This window comes from Saccoglossus kowalevskii, chromosome 8, assembly GCF_978046115.1.
Source record: "Saccoglossus kowalevskii chromosome 8, keSacKowa6.1, whole genome shotgun sequence".
Lineage (NCBI taxonomy): Eukaryota > Metazoa > Hemichordata > Enteropneusta > Harrimaniidae > Saccoglossus > Saccoglossus kowalevskii.
The window spans coordinates 10,450,613-10,463,099 of record NC_140648.1 but is presented as its reverse complement, the minus strand read 5'-3'; the positions used below and the strand labels follow the sequence as shown (position 1 = coordinate 10,463,099).

The window sequence follows — 12,487 nt, the reverse complement described above, 5'->3', positions numbered from 1 at the left end:
AGGAGTCAAATGCTCATAAGCCCTATGATAAACAGGGTACGTTACCGTTCAATGTGAAAAGGCGTTTAGTACGTGTTGTATATAAGTTTTTAGTATCCTGCATTTCTGCGGTTTATTTTATATACTATACTTCTTTTCCCTATAGTTGTTTCTTGCATCCAACCTGTGCCAAAACGACATGCGGGACAGGATATACTGGACAGTGTACCTGACACTCGGCTTTATTATTTGAGGCCCGTGTATGTTGTTGTCTCACTTGTATTCATGAAACGTTTTCTCTTCAGTTCCATAACGTTTCATTTGGGGTTTGCTACGCATGCGTGTAGTAATATTACTGGCTTGCATACAAAAGCTAAAGAATGCAGTACATCACGAGTGTTCAATATTCACGCTTGAGCGAACCTACTCCGATGAGAATAGATGTGGTTGACACATGGAGCACGTTAGACATACGATGCTAGATAACATTATGAGACGTCCTCAAATGAAATAACTCATCCAATTCACGACATCGCGACAATCTGTCACATTTGATGGAGCTCGTAAAGTGAAGCCTGAGAGGAGAAAGTTGACATTTGCGTTACTTAAGTTGCTATTTATTTTGAATAACTTACGATTGGTTATAAACCCATCGTCGATATCACGATTAGCACCATACCACGTTTAACTGAAACACCGTTCCTCAACATAGTTTCAGTGACGGTGCCCGAAACTACCTATATCTAGTATTGTTGTGACGTTTAATTCATTTATATTATGTTAAATATTATATATATGTATATACTGTATGTCACGTTCTGGCTGTATTGTTAGGTTTGTGTGTACAGATGGTCTACACACCGCCACGTACTAACAATCAGACACACAGCGGCCGGAAAGAACTCAGCGTGTTCGGCGTGCCATGCTTTTGTTTTTATAACAGGACATATGCCACAAGTCAACACTTGCATGATTTTCTGCGTGAGACCACGGTTGGTAACCGTGGTGAGACCCACCAGTTACCGTGATTCACAGACATTGGGGGTCGGTAGATATTAGGAGATCATGACACAGCAAATATATATTGTGGCTGGATTATACCACTGCTCTACAATGTAAATCCGACGACTCGTTACGCTGGGCTGGCTGACAGCGTGAAATACACTCGGTTGTACCTCAGACCACTGGTCCCTCAACACCGGGACTGTGGTTGTACGTTGTTTTGCATTGAGTGAAATAAGATGGCGTCTACGTAAAATTACAAGTCATCTTGTACCGCCTGTGTTATTTACTACATGTACAAAGCTTGATATTGTTAAAAATATCATTTTGAAAAGAAAACTACAATAAAGACGAATTAATGAATAAGTTCAGGTGTTGCTGCCAAGCTTAGTGTTTACGTTTAGGCAATTTAAAACAGATGATAAAGGTTATATGAATTGACCTTGTCATTATGGTGCAGAACATGTAACATATCAGGATGTATTCAGTGTTTTCTGACATTTCTGATTGCCTGTAACCTCATTGAAGTGCATCACGTGTAGGGATGGAGTAAGTTTGTGAATACTGAACAACAAGAACGATTTCATTTAACATGGCTACAACACATTTAGCTGATATATGAATAAACTGACTTGTTATTGAGGAAATATATACTTCCAGAAACTATTATGATGTACGCCAGTCATGGGCTTTTTTGTAGCGTTGGCATTTGTATTGGGCATTATGCTTATGAAGCTCAAATACGTTGCTTAATTACGATCGTTAGGGTTATATGGTTCGTATATTGTTTAAAATATTGTCGATATACCTGATACGCACTGCACTATAATTTATAACTATAAATTAAAATGTTGTTCTGCACTACATATGGTATTCGGTTGATGAGAAAATACACGCTGAAATACTGGGAATTCACTTTGAATTAATAGTACGTACAAGTAATTCAGTGAACATGCGCAATTAAAAGTTCATTAAAAAGTTCATTGTATTAACAAACGAATACTCAGTCAGTTTATGAGTAAAACAACGCTATGTTTTACCAACAAAATACCACCGAATACTCAAAGTTATCAATAATGCTCCTTTGACATTATGGAAATTGTCGACACATATATTGCATTTTTCCCAAATTTATCATACCGGTGATTACTTAATTGGCTAAAATCATTATTATTAAAACGTCTCACACCAATTATGGACGATGCGGGCTTAATATATTGAAATAATTTACGTAAAGTATCACGTGTTTAATTTTGACATAACATTATTCATTAATTAATTAATTAATTAATTAATTAATTAATTAATTAATTAATTAATTAATTAAAAACAACTCAATCAAGTGCTACTTAATCAAGCAATAGTTAGATTTAAACATGGTTGAATGCCTGTAAGCGAAACGGAAACTTGTCTAATTCGTCAAACCTTTCGACACAATAATTAATATGCCACGTATATATCGTTTCGATATTGTCTACTATATTGATTTACCACTTTAACCGTAAAAAACATGGAAACTACCAAATCAGAGAAAGCGAATTGTGATGCTATTAATTTGGAAGTATGTAAATGTAATGGCTTTAATTGCATATGTGTATGTGGGCGGAATTATTTTAAATATTATAACTATAACTCCAATAAATAATAAATAGGGAACTCTGTTACATTTTTGTTTCAAAAATGTCAGCAACAGCTTTTAACCTAATAAGTCACCAAATTTTTGGATTTTGTGCTTTGTACGAAATATGTGATTGGTAAATAAAACTGTTTCAAAATTACATTTTGGGAACAATTTCCAAATCCATGTTAAATTAATATTTCATAACTTGTAAATACCATCGACAGAACTAAAATATAATTATCATACTTTTGTCCTTCAAACCATTCATTCATTTGTTCGTTCATTCGTTCGTTCATTCATACAGTAGCATTAAAACAAATAATATCGCTTTATTCACCTTTAAAGTATATCACCTGTTATGTTATGATATATGATTAATGTTATTCCGAGAATTACGTATGATAGTTTTGCATTTATTTACTCAGTCAGATTAAAAAAATAACATTGCTCACGTCGCCTTTAATCAGGTGTCTCGTGCTATGAGATTTGAAACATTGCAATATTATGCAAATGCATTCAATACGGCGGTGAACCTGTCGTCCTTCTTTAATTAATGAGGCGTGGGTGGAACAGTAATGAGGTTTGAAATTGACTCACGATTCATGTTAACGTCCATGGAACAGCCATATTATCAAAACCGGAAGAGAAATGTGAAATATGCAAATGCGGGGGTGACACTCCTACGAAAACAGACGGGATCGTCTTACATTCAGCTTAATATACTAGTAGTATCACTAACATTCAATTCAGTGCAATTGATATGAATGACAAAAGAAAGGTGTACGTAATTTACATCTTACAGATTCTATTCGGTTAGTCGTAAATACTGATTATCAAATTTACAGAAACGTGCCACCAAAACACGTGTCCAAAAGTCAAATCCAAATCAATGTTAGTTAAAATTGGAGAAATATGTGCGGGTAGACTTTAATGAAGCGACGTTTGTGTGGTTGGTCATGGAGAAATAATTATTTTTAATGGTATATGATTAGACTTATTGAGACGACGAATAATTTGTGGATTGGATAGGACTAGATTGGGTTTCATATACGGTAAGATATTTGGGCTACAGATGGAATGTGTTGGTTTCAAATTGGGGTTAGTGATGGTGACAATGGCTGCATATGAGATGGGATGGCTGCGAATGCGGTTTAGTGATGTGATGACGGGTGAGGTGGTTTCGAATAAGGTAAAGTGATGTTGAAAAAGAGCAGCTGATTGAACGATATTGAAATTCAGATGGGACGAGAGGGTTACGAATGGGGTTTAAACGGCCTGCGGCTCGGTGAGGTAGTCCCAACTGTAGTTAAGTAATGAGATGAAGATGGGATGAATTGGACTGCAGATGGGATGAGATTGTTCCGAATGGGATTTAGTGATGGTGAATCGAAAATGGGCTGCAGGTGGGATGAATGGGGTTTACTTATGGTGTAAACGAAATGAAGATTGCGTGAAATAGTGCCCAGAGATTGTGGATGGGGTGAAATAGTTAATCATGGGGTCTAATAGTAGGTTGAATGTGTTTGTGTTGTTTGATCAGGGATTTCCACGACCAAATTCGATACGTCACCGTTTGAGTAATTGGAATAAATCATAAGAGGACCGTTTAATGTGAATACATTTTAGTTTTTTGAGCATGTTAAAATTTGTTGTTTAACATTGCATTTGTATGAAAAATTAAGTATAATTCATCGTAAATAAAAATAATGATTGGCTGTAAGCATATTCGAATACTGAAAGTTTTTAGCCTGTTTTGCCAATCCCCCTACATCGATATGCAAAGATCATTAGTTATGTCTGAGGGGACTTTTAGATTGGCATTGGGCTGCCCGGGGAGCTACTCCTGTGGTCACCGAACTGCATTAATAATAATGTGTTGACAACCGTGTATGGGGAAATTTATCTCACCAATTCAAATCATTTTAGCTTTTTCTCAAATTGTGTACCGTGTAGGGTTGATATGAACAGCTGCGTCATAAGGTCGAGTACCTTTGGATAATCATAAAACGACGTGGTGTTAGGGGTTGAACCCTTGAAATCCATCTTCGGTATAGTTTAGTTGACATGATGACATAAATTACAAACGCGAACTATTAAAATAGAAGAACCAATTTTCTTTATATAAACATTATTTTCCAAAAGCTAAAAACACAGAATTTACTTTTTGTAATAAGTGACAAAAGTTGACGATATCGTTGAAAGAGTTAATGAAGAAAAATCATCTTTGGTATCTTTCCACAAACAGTCTTTAGCTATGGAGAGGGAATGACGGGTAATGTGGCATATACATAAAAGTATGCTATTGTATATACACACGTACTATAAAATGGATATCGGCAACATTGATGAGGAGTGTTGCGTGTCCATAGCAACCAACCCAACAAGTTAAAATATAACTCCGATAATTAGAACACAGAATTATTTTCTTGGCTGATTTATTGTGGGCGTATCTGTAGTTACGTACAGTGTGTAAATTAGATGTATAATTTGACATGATCATTGTAATATTTGCATGTCTATAGTTACTTAGTTGTTTTTGACAGTGATCGGACAAGGGAATTATATGATAAATATATTATAATACAAAAATGTAAAACGATTATTTTAAAATTTGATGCAAATAAGCTATAATTTTACATATACAGCATACGTCGTGTGGGACGACCGTGACGCCACATATGCCGACGTGTCTTTATTAATAGAATATTTGCGATCTTGGTCATACAAAGATTACAATATGATTATTATCGCTGCATTTTAGAAAGCGAGCGCTCCTAATTTGTTCTGTAATGTAACACCCACAGAGAGCCTCGCTTTGTACCGTATTATGTATGTATGTTGAGTACGGCGTAATGACGATGTAGGTGACTGCAATATATCATTTTAATCCCAAATGACGATTATATATTAATTATGGCATGCATATAACGAACACATAAATTATCAACCATAGTTTATGTCGAACAGTGACACGGAAAGACGACCTGTCAAGTAATTTTTACTTATAATTTGTTATAAGTTGCCGTATCTGCGTTACGAACTGTCACTTATTTCCATCATTTAATACTATCATCTACTGGGATGTAAATTACATAAAAATGTGTAAAGTATTATACAGTGCCATCGGCTTCTAGTACGAAAACTAATTTGATTGTAGGACAATATCATTTCGTTATTGCTGATTTACATGCATTTATTAGAATAAATATTATGTATATATTTCTTCATTGTGGACATGGCATTGTCACCAGAAGCGTGGTGGTTTGTTGATAGATCCCGGATTGAAATCCTGTGTTAATGTCCGTAGACATTATGTTGTGTGGTAAAAAAATACATTTTGAAATAAGGACTCGCGTAGTTCCCAACCGGAACAAGGAATAAATGTTTCTGTGATAAAAATGTACTTTATTTGAAGAATACCACTTCTAATTTCCACTTAAAAATATCAGGACTAGCAACAGTGCATCGCACATAGAATACTCGCTTAGTCACATGTCAACGTATCATATAGAAATCCACTCAATAGGAAAGGTGTCATCGAGTTTAAGTGGTTTAACATTTTCGATGAAAGGAAGATCAGTATGACATTTCGTCTGAAAGGTTTTAAGAGTGCAAAGTGAATAGGACAAGCTGTGTGGTAAACAGATACTCATCGAACAATACAAGGATTTAATGATATTCTATCATTTAGAAAATCACGCTGGTTTTCTACTCATAATGTATCTTGCAATACACACAACCTTTTAAACATTTTAACCCCAATTCACGTACTTGTAATACTAGTATGCAACAACCAATATATATATATGACGTATACAACACGGGTAATACACATTCCGCGCTCAGTCATACGACTATGATATTTTAAAGGCAACAAAACAAATATATATAGCATGGTCACGGCCAGAAGACAAATGAAGAATATTGACCGGTCTTGGTTGACAAACGCTATCTAATGGCACCTTACGAAATGCAACAGTTCGCCACGTTATTTAGCAGAACAAGACTTCACTGTTAACGAGAGTTCAATTCCGTGTGAGTGAGTGTGTGCGTGTCTTTAGTCTGATTGTATAGCAAAACTGATAATTATCACATATACTATTGCTGATTCAATTTTTTTTCATCCCTAGGTGTGTACGGATTACAGACACAGGTATGGGTTTTCTGTCTACGATGAGCTGCATGAAGACACTCTATCTGAGATGGTGTTGCCAAGTACAAGACTTCGGACTACAACATCTCTACAGTATGAGAACTTTACACGTGTTGTCACTAGCAGGTATTATATAGTACAATATGCAGTATTAATATAAGTAGTATTCAGCAATCGTCATTTAATGAGGTCTTAAATTATCAATAACATATACGATAGCACAATTTTTACGAGTCAGAAACATTATATACGGCGAGCAACCTTAAAAGATGCAATAGTTGACATGTTTACAAATATATCTATATTTGGCACATGTGGCTTGGGCGCCTATTCACCTAGCCTTACGTCAGAGCATGTTTTCCCTCGGCCCAAGAACCGAGTTTGTTACGTGCAGAATGTGAAACCCGTCCACACCGACGTAGGCTATTGGATGTCGTACGCAGTGAATGTTTAATTTGATTTGATTTTATAATTTTTGACCAAATGGTCATAATGTCTCATTGTCTACTGGTCTTAAACAATGGAACAAATTTTGAGGTTGGCCGACAACTGGAGAGTATATTTCTATAGACATAACCATCACACATGTTGATGTACATGCCATTAGATTTCATTCAATATGCTTTATTTGACGGTGGCCATGCAAATAGTGAAACCACTGGGTTTTCTCAATGACAAGCAAGAATAGTTTTCATCTGGCTGCTTTATGCATTAAACACCGACTTTGACTTTTTAGATTTTTTTTGACACATTCAAATCATCTGGGATCCAATTAATTGCATCAGTGAATAACTCCAGTCGATTATAATTGATGGATGTAGCCAGGACATGCCGGACAACAATATTTATTGAGCTGTGAATGAACGTAATCTTAAAACAAGATTTTGTGAAATCGACTCATAAAAGATTGCAGTAAAATTCTCTGCAACAACAATTCCGCTACTCGTTCAAAAAACACACTGTGTTTACGGAGGATGGGGCCTTTACAAACCGATGCTAGTAGCAATCAAAACAAAGATTTATACTCCCAATTATTTCACCAACAACGGACATATACGTTGATATATTGTGCTTATTAAATTGCTTACAATGGGGCATATTTTTTATACAGGCCACAGGTTATCCACATTTATTGAGGCTGGTAAATCCAAATGAATTAATTATTATTCACATCATGTATAGCGAATACACTCTAAATAAAAGCCACTATTTTTTGAATACAGCAAAACCAATCACAGAAACCATTCCTCGTATGCACGCACACTATTGTCGCTAAATTAACGTAACGAGGCGGTAATCACGAACAGTGCCGCTCCCCCAATTTGAATCCATTGAGTAGGCGTAATTTCATAGTCGTATACAAACCGTAATTTATGGAAATGACTAATATATATCATTTTCAATTCACTATGAGACTCAGCGTTGTGCATGCAATTGAACATGGGAGCGGGAAACAACGTCAAAAAATCGCCCGAATCATTCGAGAAACGCGAAATATTATTTGGGGTATTTCCACGCCCAATAATGTGCTATACAATTTTGATAATAATCAATTGTGATCTCAACGCCACATTTACCTATGAAAGATCGGCATATAACAACTATAACAAAAGTAGCCTTGTGTATATGGTTGTTTTAGAGGTGGCATTTAGATTATAACTTTATACCAATAAAAACTTGTCCCAAATGAAAACGTGCACCTACATAGTCACATACATGTAGACACTATGACAAATTCAAGTATATATGACGTATACAACGAGAGTAATACACAAATATAAGGAATTCAAGTTCAAATTATTATATTTTTGCGGCAGACGTTTGATCTGCGCCTTCCACGCATTACGCGAAATCTCGCACTAAACAAAAAATCACGCAATACGTGAAATCTCGCACTGAACCAAAAATCACGCATTAGCGAGTCCAGCATAATCTTTCATCGTCCACATTAGGAATTCGTCTCACTAACATCTCGTCATGAATCACACACTACTATACTATACACTGTGATATAAAACGTTTTACGACGATAAATGAACATTATTTACGGAGAAAATGACGTTCAGTAGCTACTTAAAATACATTACTTCGACATTAGTACAGTTTTGACATTTTATTTGGGCCATTGATATGTTAAATTGCAGTGGATGTTCTATTGTGTGCGACATGAATATATATTACAATGTATCTGTTCACAAGAATCAGTTGAAGACTGCAATCTAAATTATCCATCCATTATATAGACGATGCTTTTAATGTTATTGCATGTTACATACGCTCATAAGCAATGTTTCCAAGAATGACACATGGTTTTAAACTACATTGACGTGCACATTGAATGGAATCGTTCGACTCCGTGCCCTTTTCACTTCTTGTCCCATACATTGCACATCTGATATTATGTTCGTTTAGAAATACATCCCATATAATTATGATCATTTGGCGACACCCATATGTACTTAGAGACACATTCTACATCGTGTCCTTTTATAGACACGTCCACAGTGTGTCCTTTCGGATACACATCCCTCATTCTGCCCATTAGAAATACGTAGCATGACATGCCAATTAGGAGGACCCCCTCCTCAGTAGTATCATTAAACACTAACTATCGCAACAAAGATATTTAGAACAATCGTAACTGAATATATCATGTTATCCCCGTTCCTCTGTAGGTTGTCCGTTGTTGACATCGGCTGGGCTATCTGGACTAGTGCAATTACGTAACCTGGAAGAACTGGAGCTAACCAACTGCCCTGGATCTTCTCCTGAGCTGATACAGTACTTCATGATGCATCTGCCATGGTGTGTCGTCATTCAATAAATCATATGATAGCATATGTGTTCATACAAGAATATTCGATTTGACAAGAGTGGATTGTACACCTATTCTGCATATGTAAACACGACATTGGATGTGTTAAAACTTTAAGTTACCGCAATGAACAAATAATGAATGGTAGGTGACCGAGTGGCATAAATGTCGATATTGATAACACTGATGCTTCTACATTGAAGTAAAACATTACAAACCGGTTTAGACAACAGAACAGTCAGCGGAACAGGATCAAAAGCATTGTGGATTACTTAATAATTACTAAGTAATTGAAATTAAACTGTGGAAATCATTTACAACATACAACAACCAAGAGTATAAACAATGAAGTATTTCCCAAGAAGTTTCTAGTTAGTATGAGATGTTTATATCATTATTATTCAGTAGTTACGGTTATGTTCTGTCATTTAATGGGAGCATTTTGTCATAACCGTACTAGTTCACTGGTTGTAACTGGAGCAAATGTTCGTGTACTAAATATCTTTTATATAGTATATTGACATTATTTAAAATTCTAAGAGGGAAATCGAAGGTAATTTGTAAATATGGTAATTAATTAATTAATAATTTATTTGCTCCGTCGTTAAGGGGCTTCCATGTGATGAGTGACGTCATTTGTATTTGTTATGATATGAGAGTACGTATTACACAAATATTCATGAGACGTAGTTGATAAATTTGGGGATTCTTTTAGTACAGTAAGAATCTGTGCGGATTGCTTTGCATACGTGTGTCGTAATTTGGCGTCGCTTAATTTCTTCTGTTATTGTCATACTCATATGAGTGTAGCGTCATATTTGCTTTATTTATGCGGGTGGAAACAACTCGAATCTAACTGTGCCTGTATGTCAAGTAAACATGCATGTAGAAAATCAGCACTAGTGTACATAAATTCAAGAACATTAAATAGAACATTCACGTCAGTATAATTAGATAATTGTTTGAGTTGTTTATAATTAAAGATCATGTTTTTAGTAGACCAAATAGATAACTTGTTCGTCAGTATCCAACTTCTGAAAGTGACTCGGAGTACAATTACAACCACCATTTTGTACGATATTGATTAGGTTATAACAGCGAAGAAGAATATCAGGCGTGTGCGTCTGCGTCGCGAACGAACGCGACGTGTAGGTAGTCGACCACCGAAACCTCTTCAAATATATTGGCTTTGTACAAGGCGTGTATGGTGTCGGGAATTGTAGCTAAAAATACGTATTTGTACGAACGACTGTAATTATAATATTGCCAAACTAGGTGCATAAACGTTAGGAGAACTCCACTCTCGTTAAAAATAACTTTAACGAGAGATACAACATTGTTTCCATAGAAACCGATTTCACTTGACGTATATCATAAGATGAGTACTGATACATTATATTATTGTTATTTTTTCAATTGTTGTATAATTTTACTCTATGAATAGACTGTCATTCACTCCAATATGTCCTCGCACACACAGTCATTCGCCCTGCTGCTCACATATGCACTGTATTTTGTTCCACTATATGCTCGCATGGGCACAGTTTTCGCCTTGGTGTGTGCTCGCATAGGCACATACATTAGCCATATTATGTGCCCACATAGACACAGTAACTTTGTGTTCACTTAGTCTCAGTAATTCGCCATTTTACCCACTCGCATAGGCACAGTCAATCGCCCTGTTATGTGCTCGCATAGGCATTATTTCCCCCTAATAGACACAGTTAATCGCTCTTCTATGTACTCGCATATGCACAGTCAACCGCCCTGCTATGTGCTCGCATAGGCACAGCCAATCGTCCTATGTGTGCTTATATAGGCGCATTCATTTGCCCTAATATGTACTCGCATAGACAGTCATTTGCCCTGCTATGTGCTCACATAGGCACAGTCAACCGCCCTGCTATGTGCTCGCATAGGCCAGTGGCGGATCCAGGGGGGGGGGCAGGGGGGCCATGGCCCCCACAAACGCATGACGATTCATATTATCTGGATTACGCATAGTTTCTCTGCGATTTTCGCTCCGTATATCTTAAGCGAAGCTTGGCCCCCCAATACATTTTGCTGGATCCGCCAGTGGCATAGGCACAGTCAATCGTCCTGCTATGTGCTCACATAGGCACAGTCAATCGCCCTGCTATGTGCTCACATAGACACAGCCATTCGCCCTGCTATGTGCTCACATAGACACAGCCATTCGCCCGGTTATCTGCTCGCATCAACACAATCAGTTTTTCTGTTATTTACTCACACATTTATTGCTCAGTAGCAGATAATAATTTTGAAGCAATTTTGTACACATAAATCTGGGTGGAGTAGAAAGAAAAAAAAACCGTTACTGTGTGATTACATGTAGATTCCGCGAAGAATATCCGAGCTTTGGGACATTCTCTATTGTAAAATCTCGTATATCACGTGATACGTGTACTGCAGAAACACGTGATGTTGATGCAACCGCTGTCAAGACGAGATTATGGTTATAATATATTTGTACTTGGATGTGTAAATTTTGAATGAAATGTTCGTTGTTGAAAACTGTGTAAATTTGCTAAAATGCGTCATAATAAAGTATCGAAACCACAAATGGACGTGTGTTAACGGTCTGATCATTTCTGATGAAAACCTTGAACACAAAACACAGCTAACAACATACCATCTTCCACAACGGTTTAGGATCTCAAAATATTAATTTGTTTAAGCGACAACCGAATACATATCGACACCCAGAATAGAAGGGACACAAAAGGATATGGAAAAATACGTGCCACATATCGACACCTAGCATAGACTGGACACAGTGTGTCAGTGGGTAAGTATAAGTAAATATAGACACACAGAATGCATGGGATACCGCTGGTATGTAAGAACACGTACCTCATACCGACATCCAGAATAGATGGGACATGGTGGGATATAA

General features: G+C 36.5%; 1 protein-coding gene across 1 annotated transcript in view; it reads left to right on the top strand.

The window, feature by feature from the left end:
- LOC100375940 (uncharacterized) overlaps positions 1-12,154 on the top strand; it is a 34,796-nt gene extending 22,642 nt beyond the window's left edge. The window contains exons 2-3 of the mRNA XM_002741816.4: positions 6,733-6,881; positions 9,431-12,154. Coding sequence (XP_002741862.2) covers positions 6,733-6,881; positions 9,431-9,579 — 298 coding nt within the window. The 3' untranslated portion in view covers positions 9,580-12,154. The remainder of the gene's footprint in view (positions 1-6,732; positions 6,882-9,430) is intronic.
- The last annotated feature ends 333 nt before the right edge of the window (positions 12,155-12,487 follow it).